General features: G+C 47.3%; 1 protein-coding gene and 1 long non-coding RNA gene across 3 annotated transcripts; both read right to left on the bottom strand.

The window, feature by feature from the left end:
- Positions 1 to 2,264: 2,264 nt before the first annotated feature.
- ID4 (inhibitor of DNA binding 4) lies at positions 2,265 to 5,429 on the bottom strand. 2 transcript variants are annotated; one of them, XM_055706133.1, is made up of 3 exons: positions 4,757 to 5,429; positions 4,075 to 4,133; positions 2,265 to 3,699 (listed from the first exon to the last, which is right to left on the bottom strand). In XM_055706133.1, exons 1-2 carry the CDS (start codon positions 5,163 to 5,165, stop codon positions 4,120 to 4,122), a joined length of 423 nt encoding a protein of 140 aa, XP_055562108.1. In that variant the 5' UTR covers positions 5,166 to 5,429; the 3' UTR covers positions 2,265 to 3,699; positions 4,075 to 4,119. The 2 variants fall into 2 exon arrangements, with proteins under 2 accessions (XP_055562108.1, XP_055562107.1); XM_055706132.1 differs by having other exon boundaries at positions 4,764 to 5,429.
- A 2,435-nt stretch (positions 5,430 to 7,864) lies between these two features.
- Positions 7,865 to 15,798, bottom strand: LOC114014690 (uncharacterized). Its single transcript, XR_003558288.1, has 3 exons — positions 15,693 to 15,798; positions 11,777 to 11,867; positions 7,865 to 9,220 (listed from the first exon to the last, which is right to left on the bottom strand). It is a non-coding gene; the product is annotated as an uncharacterized LOC114014690 (long non-coding RNA).
- Positions 15,799 to 16,409: the final 611 nt, after the last annotated feature.

Raw genomic sequence — 16,409 nt, 5'->3', positions numbered from 1 at the left:
AAATAAATACCATTCCCATGTGAAACAGCGGGGGAAATGTAGCTATCACTGCAAGAGCTGGCATTTGGCTTTTGCACTAAAGGAGCACCTCCAATCATTTGGAAATTTCAGAGGGGAGTCTCAGCATCTGCGAGGACTGGGACCTCCACACTGCAGCTCCCCGAAACGGACAGGCAGCGCCAGCAGCATCCATCGCTGTGCTCTGCAGGCAGCGTACCAGTCAGGGACACAAAAGACCTAGGTCCCTCAGATGTTCCTCCTCCAGACAATTTCCTAGTCCTTTACAGTCTCAGTGTCCCAGGCAAGAGGTTCCTCGCGGCCTCTACGCACAGTGTATGTCTCAGTCGGCTCCTCCTTGGAAGGCTCTCCTGACAATCACCCCTGCTTTCCCTCTGCTGCCTTTCTTACCTGAAACTTAATCCCCTTAAGAAAGATGAAGTAAAAACCCACAAGTGCATTTTGCCTGGTTCATCTCCCTGCTTCTATAAAGATGAGTACATGTTGCCACTGGTACGCTGCAAGTGGAAAACTGGAAGTTTGTTTGACAGCCAGTGACTTGCTCAAGATCACAGAAGAGCCTCAGTAGCAGAGCTGGGAACAGAATTTGGTATCCTAATTCCTAATCTGGCAGCCTCACCACAACCCTCATCACGCAATCAAAAAGCTCCTTTTAAGGAATGCTTTTGTGACCAAGAGAAAATCCAAGGCGTTAGAAGAAAAGAGTCCTTTTAATTTGCCTTTGTTCCAACGTTTACGCCTTTTGCTATATGGAGAACATGATTTGAACAAGATATGGGATTATAATATGGTGAAAGACTCTAAATTAATCTTTGAAAAATAATAGTAGCTCTGGCTGTATTTAGGACTGTACTGATTCCAGCCATCAGGAAGCGATCGATCAGGTATTCCTTGCTGAAGGTTTCATACGTAGCATTAGGAATAAATCAAGACGAGCATCTACCATGCTCTGATAAAGAGCTTTCTTGAGTATCGTACACAGGCTTTCACATTTGTCAAGAATGCTATATAACAGAAACAATTTTCACAGCTCTTTAATAAGACTACATTTTCTAAAGGTCCGAACTTGTTGCACCGCAACAGTTTTTAAAAAAGCAAAACCAACCCCCTAAGCCACTGAGCAGGAGATTGCCCTGACCTGAAACAATCCAGGGCTTGGTACGCCCTCCCTCGAAGAGCAGTTCAGTGGGTGAGCAGCTCTCCCAGGGTACACCAGCTTTGATATGTAGAAACTCGACAAGGTAGCTTCGTATTTTAAGACAGCACTTTTTGCCCCCTTCCTCTGCTGTGTAACAGAATACCGCAATTTGGCAACAGCGGAGAGAAACAAATGGGGGTATTGAGAACTAATGTTACTGAAACACCGTGTACAAAATACGCTGAGCTATACAAGCTAAAGCAGGAGACTACAAATATTAGTAGGATAAACAAAGAAAACAAACATCAATTTAAACCTTTCCTTTGGAAAATTGTTGCTTTTTTTTTAAACACAACAGAAGAATTCCCAAACTGCAGTAAAAAGCCCTACGGATAGCATTCGTACTGTCACTGTATTACTTGGGGACGCAGAATGGGAAGTTCAGGACTTAAGTTTTACAGGAACATGGATTTTGCTCGTTAAACTACTATTATTGCAACATCTGAGCTGGAGGAACACAAGGCAGGGACCCGCTCCCCATCTCTCCCGACAGGGCAGCCTGTGGAACGCCCCTACTTTCAATGCATCTGCAGTGACACAGGCCTTCTGTTTGCAGATGCATTAGCCACTTTTTGATTTGATCTTTACGCAATTATTTTGATTAAGAGAATGCTCATCTTGTTGACATTATCACTGTAGTCAATAGCTAATGACCCTGGTAGTTAATTTCCTTATAAATATTTAATTTCATAGAAGTTGTCCCTTGGGTTATAGTACTTTTGACACTTGTATAAATTTGAATCAAATTCTCTTTTTTTAGTCAAACAGACCATGTTACACACACAGTTGGCTAGCTATTTACAAAGCACCCAATTAAATCCTACTTAATTCTCCCACTCTGAAAAATCCCATTTCACTAGCACGCAGGCTACTGATCACACAAGGCGAGCATCTTTCACTGAGCCTGGACACCAGTTCACAGGCTGGAAGACCTGAAGGTACAAAACCCTGCTGTGAGATTAATCCACCCGTCAAACGGTACGTACAAAATCAGTGGAGAGAATGTGCACATTCAGAGGATGGAAGAAATAAGCTGAAGAAATCACAGTTAAAGACAGGTAAATCTAGTTTAATGTTCACATGTAGTAGTTACACATCACAGAGATTAAACAGGATTTTCACTGCAGCTATGTTACAGGTAAACGTAAGTCATTTTGTACTAGAAAAATAATCTTGACGCAGTTATCCGATTTTTGGTCTACTTAATTTTAAGATGAATTTACATCACTGATCATAATGACTTTGCCCATGTGCCTTTCTGCAGTTCGGTATTAATACTCTTTGGACGAAGGAAACAGCAACTGGTTTTGTTAATGGTTTTGCCCTTTGGTTGCAAGCAGAGAACTGTTTTCACTTTTTTAAGTGATCACTAGGCTGTAGGAATGCAAGTTTGCAATAAAACCTTTTGGTGCTAAATGAAGTTCCAGAACAACTCTTGATCTGATGCAACAGCAGATTTTAAAAAAAGCTGATTAAAGATCTAAAGCATCGCCCCCATAATGCAAAAACTAGATAGAATTTGTTTTTCTAAGTAAAAAACCACTACATATCTTACCGCTAGTTTTATAGAATGCACTAAAAACCCCTGTGCCTAAATGACAAAAGTGTAGTCTCAAAATGTATAATACACTTACAAACATTTTAAGTCTAGATTGAGGAAAACACATTTGTATGAACTCCAAACAAGTTTATTTGCAATTAGACATCTCATGCAATCATGCAGGACCACTAGCTATTAGCTGTAACTTCTGAGTCTAAAGGACATTTGGGGACAAAAAAAAGCCCTACACATTCAAGATACTTCCATATTAGCAGCTCTGTACTTGAGCTGTGGTTTTTCTAAAGAGATAATCCCACAGATTTAAAAAAAACATACACACCTTTATAATATTTACAAAAAAATATTTAATTAAAAATATTTTATAATTACAGCAGTCTATTAAAGCATATACTTTTCTCACACTTATAGAACATCTCTATATATACACAGTATGAAATGTCACTCATTTAACTATACAATATGTAACATTCCTGCAGGGAGTAGAAAGTTCCCTGGGCCCCAATAAAATCCATCTATTTTAAACAATAGATGTCAAATATATCTACAAATGCTCTGGTAGATTAGTAAAGCTTCAAGATTCAGCTGCTCGGCCCCTTAAAGAGTTATAACGCTTCTAAAGTCTGCTTTCGGCTCGGTCCTCGCTAACCAGGGGCTGAGTGGCAACTTTTGCTGCTCGAGTCCACCAGGCGCCTGCACCGCGGCCGCGCCGCTCGCATCTGCTGGGAAGCGAAGAGAAGAGACGGGGCGGGACGGGACGGGGGGGCTGCTACGGACGTGCAAAACGGTGAAAAGGCTGGGTCTGCCGGGATGAAGCATGGGAATTGCTGGGGATGGGGGGGTTGGATGGCTCCTTCCTCCGGTGCGGCGGGGCCGGCCCCCACCACCCCCCCCGCCGCCCGCCCCCCGCGGTGCCTCCGCACACCTGTGGGAGAGGAATGAATAGAGGGGGTGTGTGAACCGCTCCGCTCCAGACCGACTGGCGCCACCAACAAAACACAAGACATGCTTGATCAACAACCCAAAACAAACCAGGTCAAACAACAACCGCAGCTCCCAGGCTGGGCCAGGCGGAGGGATGCGCAGCTGCACGCCGCAGCCAGAAGCGCTCCGGGGGTAGGGGGGAAAGGAAAAAAACCACAACACCCGGTAATTAAAGAAAATAAAATAACCACCCCGTAATTAAAAATAAACCCCCACAGCCTCCTGCAAAAATGTCTCGCCGGGCTGAGGTCCCCCCCTTCGGCAGGCTTCCCGGCAGAGGCGGTGCGGGAGCCTGCGCTGCCCCCCCGGCACTCACCTGCGGAGCGGCGGTCAGCGGCAGAGGATGCTGTCCCCCGGCTTGTTAACAGAGCCAGCCTGCGCAGCAACGGACACGGCGAGTTAGGGGGGCGAAGGACACTGAGATCTCCCCCCACTCCCCAGACACCCCCACCCCTGCGCACAGGGCACTGGCAGCCCCCGAGTACCGGGGGTGCGCAGGCGGGTACCGGCCCCGGGGACGGCGGGCTTGCCCGCCCAGCCGGGGGAGCCCCCGGGGGCACTGAGCACGCCGTTGCCCGGCCGCATGCACCGCCAGGCTGCCACGGGGGTCCCGCGGAGGGGAGCCGCCCCCCCTCATCCCACAGCACGTCGCGCCGTGGGCGCTCAAGGCGCAGAGCCCCGGGGCCGCCGGCCCCCCGCCGCGCTCCGCGGAGCGCTGGAAGCGCAGGGCAGCTCCCTGTGTGCAAACACGGCGATTACCGCGGCTCCCTCGAGAGCCCGTAATTACACGGTAAACACCGGGCGGGTGCCTGCCTGCACCGGGGGGATGCAGGCACCCCCCCGCGCACCCTCGGCCGTTCCGACGCTCCGTCCCCTCCAGGGGCAGAGCCACGGGGCCGGCGGCGGTGAGGTACCACCGCGGAGGGGGGGCTGCCAAGGCGGCCGGCGCTGACCCCCTCCCGCTCCGCGCCCCGAGCCGCGGGTGGCGTGGCACGCACCTCTTACCGGGTCAGTGTTGAGGGCTGTCAGCGGGGTCCTGGGGGTGCCCGCGGGGTAGCTGCCCGGGTGCAGGGCGGGCGGCTGCTGCTGCTGCTGCCGGAGCAGCGCCGGGTGCGTCTCCAGAGCCAGCTGCAGGTCGAGGATGTAGTCGATGACATGCTGCAGGATCTCCACTTTGCTGACCCTCTTGTTGGGCGGGATGGTGGGCACCAGCTTCCTCAGCCGGCTGTAACAGTCATTCATATCGCACTGCAGGCACAGCGCCGCCGGCTCCTCGCCCGACGGCGGGCTCCCCTTGCAGCCGCTGTGCTCGGCCAGGCACCGCAGGGCCGGGTGTCCCCCGCCGCCGCCCGCCACGCCGGGCTGCGCCTTGCGGCTGGGGTGTCGGACAGGACTCACGGCTTTCATCGCGCCGCAGGGAGGGAGGCAGACCTCCCTCTCCACCACCGCTGCCGTCTCCGGCGACCTCGGGCAAGCCGCACAACGCACCACCCGCAACGCAACGGGGAGCGCGGCACGGCCGCAGCCTCGCTGGCACTACCGGCGGGGCGCCCCCCCCCCGCCCCGGGATGCAACGAGAGGCGCTGGCAGGGCCGCGCGACAACGGCCACACACACCCGCCCTCTGCCACCCGGCTGCCACCACGGCCACCTCTGCCGCCGTCGCTGCCCGCGCCGCCCGCTATATAGCGCGGGGCGCGGCGGGCGGTGCCGGGGGGAGGCGGGGGCGCCGCCGCGGCGGGGCAAGGCGAGCGCGGCGCGGGGAGCGGGGGGGGGGCGCCACGGTGCCGCGCCACAGCCAATCAGAGCGCGGCGTGTCCCCCCCGGAACGCTGCGCCGGCCAATGGCGACGGGGCCGGGGGGGCGGTGGCGCTGCTGGAGGGGGCGGGCGGCTGGCGCTGACCCCCGGGGGCGGTGGCGGCGGCGGCGGCGGCGGCGGCGGTGGCGGCGGCGGCGGCGGCGGAGGAGGAGGAGGAGGAGGAGGAGGAGGAAGGCGGTCCCGGGGAGGGAGGACTGCGGGAATGCGGGCGGGACCCGCCGCCCAGCGGCCCTCGGCACCGCCCCCGCGGGCTGCCGCGCAGCTCCGCGGGGGCGAGCGCAGCCCTGCGCGGCCGGCCCCGCTCCCCGCCGCCCGCCCGGAGGAAGGCGGCTCCCCCCCCGCCCCCCCCCCCCCCCCCCGCCCCCCCCCTCCCCCCCCCCCCTCCCCCCCCCCCATCTCCTCGGGTCGTGAAACGCGATTTTATCCGCCCGGTGTCGGAGACCCAGCCCGGCTTTACAGATATTTTGAGGGACTTCAGGACGCCGGTTTAAAGGCAGGGAAAATCCCAAGGAAACCTTGGGGGGGTGGGGGTGGTGAAGGGGAGGGGGAAGGAGGAGAGTTTAGGGACTTCAAGCGAAGCAATGCCTGGGAACATTAAATTAGAGCACATAACTATTAAAAATGCATGGAGATGGAGTATTTAAAATTCCTCCATGACATATAATATTAATCCATTTTATGTAAAATTCATACCTGTAACTTAATTTGGTCCATTAATGCACCAGATCACGTATTAGTAGATGTACCATGTTTTAAATATGATGTTGGAAATGTCCGGAGTTCTGTACTTTGAGACAGAGCATTAAAAATAACAGACACATACTCCCAGGTCCTGCTTAAGTCATCTCATGGCAGATTGCAACCTTTTAATTTAATAATGCAGTGTTCAAAGTTTCTGCTAATTCCTGCTGTGCATTAGGAGCCGTCGCGTGTTGGAATGGGATGCGGGTGTTGGAAACACAGCGCCCAATCCTACCGATGCTGCAGCGCCCGGAGGGCTCCGTGGGCGACGTTGGGCTGATGGCTTGGCCAAAGGGCTGCGGGGAGGAGTAAAGGCTGCAGGATCTGCCCCGAAGCTTGTAAGTCAAACCCAACAGAAGGGAAGAAATCCATAATGGTGATTAATGATTGCATGTCCCCTCAATGCTTAGTCACAACGGGTGATATATAAAGGATACAGTGGGAAGCTGTCAAACCCAGAACTTGAATGAGCGGTGAGACTGGATCATCTGAAGCGTATAATGAAGCACACTTTCATTCTCTCTCACCCTTTAAAAACATATGTTTTGAGGCTCTGCTTACAAATACTCACACCCTTGTTTTCCTTATTTTGTCCCACATTACCAGTGCCATCCGTGGCAGTTGGGCTTCTCTCGGCACAAAATCTAAGTGCTTGGTGTAAATCTTTGAGGTGTAAATCTAGACTGAGGTCTGGATTTGTGTGCTACATCATGACAGTGCGATGGGAAAGATGTATTTCCATTAGCTATGGGTTGGATGATCCCAGTTCTGCCACAGTCATTGCTTTTATTCTGTAAAACTCCACTGCTTGCAGTCTCCCAGTCTCCCAAGGTGGAAATACATATGGGATATATGGGCCTTTAAAGCATACTGTATGGTTACATGTTGTTTGTTTCTCAGAGTCCTGGTAATATGGACAGACTCAGTGTGCTATCTAAAAAATATATATATATATATTTGTAAATTATGGTGAGCTGAAATCTTGCTGGTCCCATTTAATTAAAATCTGTGTGAAACTAGATATCCCACAATATTGGGTTGTTCTGTTTGTACTGAACCCCTCCTGGGAGCTCATCTGATCTCAGTGGAAGTCTCTGGGAACCCCAGTATGTAACTGGTTCCTCTTTAGCTCTCCCAAAGCTCATTGGGACAGATTATTTCTGTAGGCACGCATGCTCTCACACAGACACACACACGCTCTGTAGCAGCCCCGTAGCAAATTCCCTGAGACCACGTTGGCTCTCGAAGATGACTCAGTATTTCTGGAAAGCCGTGAAGAACTGGGATTTGCCGCAGACCTCTTTTTCCATCGGGTTCCTTCCACCGTAGAGGGTACACAGGGAAACCCAAGGGTCTGTAAGCATTGCTGAAGCAGTGGCAAGGCTGTGCGTGCTCACGTAGCTAACATATCGCAGCAGAGGTATGTGGGAGAGGGGAAAAACAGCCCTCCCCTTCAACTATCGCATAAATATTCAGGGGATTTCCTCTAGTAACTCCCTTTGATACTCATGAAGTTGATACATGCTAGTCCGACATGCTCGGCTGAACAATAGGCACCAATTCCCTGTTAACAGCCAGTCTGCTTCTGCTCTCCTTGAAGTCAATGGGAGTTTTGTCATTGACTTAAGTGGGAGCAGGTTGGGTCGGCTGCTTTTTCAAAATTTAGATTGGATGTGCACCAGATGCTGAGTAAATTGCTCTAGGAATGGGTTGGAAACCCCGGAATGTTAGCAGTGGAGGTAGGCATAGTGAAACTCTTCATCCCTGAAGATGTATGTACACGAGAGAGAGGGATGGTAGCTAGTGTTCACGCTTTTGTCCTATTAATAGCAATATTTTTCATGACATGATTATATAGGGATTAACACTCCCTTTTTTTCACCAGACTGAGTTTGGAGTTTTAAAATAAATTCTGTGCATCTTTAAGCATGTGGTCCCTTCCTGGCTGGCTGGAGGAGTTCATCTGTCTTGGCTGGGGTTTTCTGTGCTCTTCTCCCACATCCAGAGAGCTGACATGAATTTCCATTGTAACCAGCTCCTGCAATATTACCACGAGATCCCCGATAATGCTTGAATGGACCAGTTAGGTCCATTAAAAGAGAACTGATGAGTTCAGATCACATCACAGGTGCTCTCTGGAGCTTAAAAAAGTCACTTGTGATTCAAAACCAAAGTACAACAAGTTAAACATGAAAACATAATGACTGGCCTTGTATCTCCTTTGTCATGAGGATAATCCCATTGAACTTAATGAGTAACATAGGCTGAGTTTGTCAGCACAGGTCTGAGTATATGAACATGCCATTGACTCTGGCTGAAAAAATGAACCAGAGACATTGACACCGTCTCTGGGCCATGGCTCCAGGGAAGGGGGACAGTCCTTCCAAGCAGGCAATACAGGACATTTCCTCTGACGGCACTCTGGATCCACAGATGTTTGTGCACGATACGATGCCACTGAACCAGCTGGTGCATTGGATAGTACTGCATTCGTTAAAGGAGTCTCTGGGCAGATAAAATTTGAAGGGAACACATTTAGGTAGGCAAAGGGAAGCAAGCAAGCAAGCAAGGAAGCGGTTTCTTGCACAAGGTTACTTGCTATACCTACCTTAAGAGGGCATGAAATGCACACAAATGCACAATGCGTTTTTATTCTTAAGCAGGTTATGAAACAGTGGTTGAGTCAAGTGTCCCTGTTTTGGGGCTTGGGGCACACCGTATCAGGGTGGTGCAGTAAAATCCCAGGCTTTCCTCTGCTTGAGGCTGCTTGAGGTGGGACAAGTTTCATCCTGGTGGGCACACAGGTATGTGATACTGAGACTCCCTGCCCCCCGTTCCTGTTGACTTCAGCAGGCAGCCAGAAGACTCAGGATCTCAGAGGAGCTGCTCAACACCTAGAAGGGCTGATCATTAAAAAAACATTATAAATCTCTGAATGGTTTATGGTTTATGAGGGAAATAGCAATTGATTCCTCAGTGGTGCCATTACTCTCCACTATTGCTATCATTCAAAAGGCAATAATGTTGGTTATTTACCTTCAATTAAAATATCTAGTTAGTTGTGATGTCATTTAAAATAGCACTATAATGTGTTTAGTGCTCCCTTATCAAACACCATAGATAAACTCCTCTTGGCAACAGGGGATAGTGATATGAAATGAAAAATTGGGTGGAGGAGTGAGATGAAGGAAAGAACATGTAAATCTCTTATTGGATTATTATTCCTACATGCCTCTGTATCCTTGGACACCGGGCTGGAGGTGAGGCTGCGGGCTTCTTTGCAGTGACACCCCATGGGTCCTCCAAATGGGTCAGGGAAGATCCATCAGGCGTTCAGGGAGCACAGAGAAGTCACCTCAGTCTGCAGACCACCAACAGACCGCAATCCATCAGTCTTCTGGTACCACTCCTCACCAGGGATGATTCCTCACCAGAGCTTTTCCAAACTCTTCTTCACTCAAACCTTTTCCCCAAATAGTGCAAGTCCTCTTCAGTGCTGTTGTCCCTGTCTTCTGCAAATCCAAACCCTAAATACCAGTCACATGCCGCACTTAACGTGATGGGGTTTTTTCTCATTCTCTGGTTGAGGTCATGATACAATTTTCTGTTTAGTGAGAAAACCTAAGAGATTCTCAAGACCTTCACCTCCCCATTGCCCTCTGTGCATGAAGTTTAATATAAAATAAAAAGAAAAGCATATGTTGATTGCTCGCTACAGCTCTTCACAGGCAAAAGGGAGTTTTTAATTTATTTTTTTCATGTTCACGCGGTTGTCCAATTTAGAGCATCCTTCTAATGCCAGGAGTGTGCTCCTACCCACCTCTTTATGCTCTCCTTCAGCTTCGTATGGTACAAAAAATCATGTGACACCAAACATTTTGGAAAGATGAGGAACAGATTAAAAAAACCCCAAAACTTCTCCATGGCTTGATGCTTATGTAAGCTCTTTTTTACACAAACATGCAAATGAATGCATAAAGAAATATTTCACCTCAGTTAGGGGAGAGAACCAAAAAAGGCTGTAACAGGGTTAGTATCTGCAAGAGCTTTTCTTTTCTTTTTTTGAAAAAAAGTGAATTTGTGCAACCCCACCTTCTCCCTCTGAGAGGCTGCGGCAGCAGGCAACACTGGTATGTCACTGACAGACGCCCTGGCATTTGCCTGGTGGCCGAAGGCGAATGTCACTTCAGAAGGTTGCTTTGTTCAGGTGACCAGAAAAACACTGGGTGTGTTGGGTAATGTCAGATTTCTGTGTTGACTAAAGCAAGCTTGTAGCAAGAAAGATAACTCATGTTTGACAGCCCTCTGCAGTGTGGTCCAAATATAAGCAATCAAGATGCTGATTCTGGGGAAGGGGAAAATAATCTCGGAGTATTGGGAGCAGTTTCCTGAGGAGCACTCCATTAAACCGAGTTACATAGTAACAGATTGAATTTGGACTCTTAACTTCTTTAATTTCATTTTGCGTAGATTTAGATCAGATTTATGTGCAGTGTCGTGCCCTTTGTTTCTAGACAGAAATCCTCAGTCAATCTGCCTGAAAACTGATGGTATGATACCGCCTCGTATTATTTTCATGTTGGTTTCAAGTTGGCATTAAGAGCTCTATAATCACACAAATAATGCAGCCTACAGGGGCAATGAGCAAATCGACCTAAATTAAATAAGTATCTGGATGTGTACATGCTCATCTGCATATGTTATCATTACACCAATGATACTGGTATTTATTTCCAGGGGACCTGAAGAGCTTCATCAGCAAAAGCAGCCTAAGTTCAATCCACAAAAAAAACCCTGCAGAAACAATAGCAATACGACATTTTACAGTTTGAAAGCTAATATTAACACATTTGTTATTTATTTTACAGTTTGAAAGCTGATATAACACATTTGTATATAATGAGTGTTTTAAAGAACTGTTCAAATCTTTGGGGGTTATCTTTTTAATCTTTATTTATCTATTTATGTATTTATTGTAAATTAAGAGAAGACATCACCTCTCTCTCCCTGACTGTGAAGACAGCCTTTCCCACAGCAAAGGGACATCCAAGGGTAGACAGAAAGACCTTTGCTTCCTCTGCATTGCTGGAAATGCATCCATGTTTTCCGTAACTGCAGTCGGTTCTCAAAGTACTTTTATGGGTCAGCGTCACTTTCAGCTATCACCTGCTTGCCAAATACTAATTTACGATTCTGCATTTTGCTTCATGCTAGTGACAGCCTGACCAGTATTTAAAGCACTATAGAAAATGCTGTTTGTTGATTTGGCTCAAGTCACATTGGCGTCATTGCGGGGAACAGAAGTCAGAAAGAACTAGAAATTCAAGTCTGGTGGTCGTGTGTGTGGAGGGGAAGCTGCTCAATGTATCTCCAAATCCCCTGACCACAGCTGTTTATGGGCCATGCCATGCACTTCCAATGCATGCAGCATTCTGTAACCTTATTATCTATTTATTTACCTGCCATAGAGTTCCTGTTGCCATAACACGAGGCTCTACCAAGGGCTTATCGACAGAAGCAAAAGGCTCTTTCTCATTCTGGTCTTCCATCCTGCAGAAGAAATAGGAGAACAGTAGAGGATTATTTATAGGATTATAGCACCATTTTAATTTGCTTCTGTACTCGTGTGTGTTTGAAAAAGCGGTCTGCTAAAAAGATGAGTTTTGGTGGTAGGATGCTTTCTGCGGTCATTCCTTATAGCCTGCACAGCTTCTGAGAAAGTTGTCACTTAAGAAAACAAGAGCCCTCAGCTTTCATTGACAGAAACCAGTGTTTGCAGGATTTCATGTTTAGAGAGCAAGAAAAAAACCCAATGACAGGTAATGTCTCCTTTAGGCAGACAGGGTCACACTGATGACTTTTAATTCCAGCAACTGTATATACTAAAATGACCTTATATGCTTATTAGGACAACACCTAATGAAAACCACTGCGTAGCACCGTGAATTTAAATCAAGATATACATTGCAGGGTGCAAATGTCTGGAGATGCAGAAAAAAGAAAGATGGATGTAAGAAGAATATAGGACAATGATCCATGAACTGCAATTCTTCACAGTTAAATATATTCTGTTACTTACTAATTTTCCCCTACAAGAAGTGGGAATGAATGATATTTTCCATTTTAGAGTAATTGCATAGCAATTCTTCATGTTTTCGCTTCTTGTGCAGGGGGTAAGTCATGCAAAACTATTTTAAAGACATATTCAACATTGCTGTTAAAAATGCTTCAACATGCAAATTTTCTTACAATTTTGACTTCGTTTTCCTAAAGCTAAATGATGTGCATATATAAGAATATTTTGGGTAATCACACAGCTTATGCAAAGTAACTATTTCAAGTTGTCTTCCATCCCAGTATGTTTCCACATACTTACCTTGAAGTGTTAATGACATTTATTTGGGTAATTTTTACTCCACTAACATGCTCTTTCAACACTTTAAAGCACCGATACATTTTACTCAAGCAAATGTCTTAATTTACCTCAATGGAGAAATCGACTTGAAAAGCAGCACAAATCCTTGCTTATATAGAAAGTTTGTCTTGAAGTTAATGAGCTTATTTGCCTGAGTAAGGATGTGGGTATAAGGGCTGCTCAAGTGAGCAGAAGTTTCACCACTGGATACAAAGTCATTAGCTTATTTCAGACCAGCCTCTTGCAATAGTTACTCTACATCCAGTGCCTGAGAACTGATTCTCAAAAAACTTGTTTTTTAAAATGTGGAAATACAAATGAGTAAGAAAATTTGAAATTTTATATACAAAAGTTTGATTAAAAGACATTGTGGTTAGTGGTGATGGCTATGCAAAGTAAGTTTTTGGTCCCCACTGCGTTGTATCCAGTGTCTGTTGCAGTCTTTTTTTTCCACTGGGAGTAAGAGACTCCTTATAGACATAAAGAGCTTTCTTTTGCCTCCAGGAACTCCTGAATACACACAACGCATCAATCTTCCTTGCAGTATGGTATGAATTATTATTAGAAATACATTAATAGAATATTATGTATTTTTAATCTTAGCATGAGGCATAATTTATTTACAGCCTTGCATCTCAGCTTCTCCTTTTTGTTTTTTTTCTCCCTGTCCCCTCTGGATTTCCTTTCTTCTGAATGCTCTTACACTTGCAGCATCAGGATTCTCCATGGTCTTTAATGTTTCAGTAAGGTGGCAGTCTCTCCTTTCACTCTTTAGGGTACTGTTTCATCCTGATGTGCTGAAAGATGCAGGCTTTTACCTCTGCATCTGACAAAAGGTACTCCATGGAGCATGTGAGTAAGGAAGGGTGTGTGTGTCTGTCTCCGTGTGTGTGTCCTCCTTCCCCCTTTGCTGGAAGACTTGGTTGCTGTAGACAGGGACTGAGGTAGTTACAGCCCATTAAAAACTATGCCAGGTGAAACTTAAACTGGCATTGCATAAACAGGACACACAATGGGAAGGCACTGGATAAAACATTTATTTTCAGTTGTTATTGATGACCTTTCAGAAGTTGCTCGTGGCTCTACTTTGGCCTGTCACTTGTGAGCTAAAGGGTCATCAATAACTTATGGAAATAAATGTCTTATTGATAGTCTGGCTACTGCAAGTCCACTATATTGTCTCTCACACAGAGACACACAGGCACAGAAAATACAAATCACAGAGAAAGCACTTTTGGTATTAGCCTCTGTCCTTTTATCTTTAGAAAAATGTGGCTTTCTAGATTTTGTTTCCTTTCCATCTTTCTTCTGCTTCCTTCTTTCTTCCTTTTCTTTCCCTTTCCCTTCTTACTTTTCTTTCTCTTTCTTTCTCTGCTTTTCCTCTGTTTTGCTTTCTCTCTTTTTCCCCCTTTTTCTTTCATCTTCTATTTCTGGTATTTCATAAAGATATGCCCCTAATTTATTTATAAGGGTAAGTCTCCAGAACAAGGTAGCATTACTAAGCTGGCTTGCCAGTTCCTCTATACACATGAGTACATTCATAATTGATGAAATGTTCTATAGTGTTGTGGCTAGAGTAAACTTAAGGTCAAATCTCTGGGAAAGCAAATCTTGCCATTATTCCTGATGAGAAATAAATACGTGCAGGAACTAAAAAGTGCGGAGCTGAAAGGGAATAAAACTGAATGTATAAGGGCATTTTGAACAATTCATTCCAAAGTGAAAGTGCTTTTTCTTAGTTTTTCTTCATTGCCTTGATCTTCCTAAAACTGTTGTTGGGGCAGGTTAATGACTGACCTTTGAGGGAACCACATACCAGCCTTTGTTCCCTAGCAGTCAGGATCTTGCAGGGGCTTGAAACCTTTGAGGGAGAGAATAGGATTAAACTGCTGTATGAGGTCCAGCGCAGGTGATGATCAATGGGAGCGGAGGAGCCAGTTTCTCAGGACGCTCTCTCCCTTCCCCCACCAGCTGGAATTTATTTCTTCTACTGCAAAGTTACCTGATGGAGATGGCTGACTGTCGATGGTTCTGATTAATTTCCCTTAAGCAGTCATCAAAAGCAGGCGGTGTTAAAATCCCAGCAAGATTTTAAAGGTTACAAGTCACTTAGATTTAAACATCATATCGAGTAGTTACAATTGGAAAGACTTAACTCACGCTAAAACCATACGTACATAAACTCAGCTTGTTTGCACCCTCCCATTTCCAAAGTGTCCAGCAAACCAGAGAAAGGGGAGTGTTTGATCCCGCCACATGCGTGTGGACTAGCCGACCTCCATTAAATCAGCGTTTGCAGGGTGAGCCCTTCACACGTGCCTGTCCTCGCGCCCAGCTGTACACCCATGACCAGTGCCATCGGTCTGCCACAAGGCAGGGGCCCTTCACCTGCCGACTTTTGCAGGGGGTTAGCTATTGCCTTGCTTGATATCTGCACCGCTTGAACTGATTTAAAAGTCCATCCTCAGGGTTAGGGCTGAACTGCTGGCGGGATGCACGGGTCCCCTTGCCATCATTCCTCCTCCCCAGCCCCCTGGTCCATGGCCGGCCCTGGGGGGTCCCTGCATCCCATCCTCCCAGGATGCTTTGCCCACCCCAGCCCTGTGTCGAGATGCTGCTGCTCCCCACATGCCTCCTCTCACACTGCTGCTCGTGCTCCTTGGGGTGGCTGCACCTTTGCTGTGTGTGGCAAGGTTTGGGCAGAGGGTCTGCAAGCTGATGGGTGACATTTCAGCAAGTTTCTGCTGCCTTCAAGGCTTCTGTATGACTGCAAGCAGTTGTAATTATTCCTAAAGGTTTGGTCTCCACCTCCTTTTTTTCCCTGAGAACTTACGCACCAAACCAATTTATTAACAGGAGAATTAAAATAAGCAGAATTACAAAGAAAATCATTGCAGACGTCCCACCCGCCTGGATGCTAACAGCTACTCAGCAAATGCTAAGTGAAATAAAACACAAACCTGTGCAATTAATTGAAGTCACTCTAAGATTTTACTGGTAAAGGAACCTCATGTCAGATCTCCTCCTCCTCAGCCTGGAAGAGCTCCCATGCACGCAGGCTCTGAGGCCCACAGCTAGAGGTGCTGCGCAATGAAGAAGAGATAAAATACAGAGGAGCTGCAGTTTCTGGCAGACGGGGGGGCATTTCATTCACTGCAAAAAACCTGCACTCTGCAGTGCTTTAATGTCTTTGCTGAGAGAAATTTGTATTTAAACCCAACCTGCCTCTCCTGCTGGGTCACAAAGCAGCTACACTGGCTTTTGCCGAGTGGTCTTTGTCCTGAGCCCACTGAAACAAATGTAAAGAGTGGATCTATGTAAGTAACAGCCTACATGCAGGAACAACCTGCTTTTCCCACCCTGAGCCCACGCCGCTCCATGAGGGATGCATCCCCCTCATGAAGAAACGCAGCGGGAATGCGGTGAAGAATTCCATACGGGAACCGCTCACTGCAAGGAGGTTGCACTGCAACCGGCTGAATTGCCAGTACGGTCAGGTACCGCGCGGTGTGGGAATCTCCTTGCTGAAAGCAGTGGGAAACTTGGAGGCTGAATGCGGGAAGTTGGGAGCGCTGGCAGGGATCGCGGACCGCGCTGGAGCGCAGTGAAAAGCCCCTGTTCCCGCAGGAAAGCGCTTTTCTAAAGTGCCCGCAAATGAATTGAGGATGGAAACAGAG

The sequence above is a fragment of the Falco cherrug genome, chromosome 3 (assembly GCF_023634085.1).
Source record: "Falco cherrug isolate bFalChe1 chromosome 3, bFalChe1.pri, whole genome shotgun sequence".
Taxonomy (NCBI): domain Eukaryota; kingdom Metazoa; phylum Chordata; class Aves; order Falconiformes; family Falconidae; genus Falco; species Falco cherrug.
This window is presented reverse-complemented; position numbering and strand designations above follow the sequence as displayed.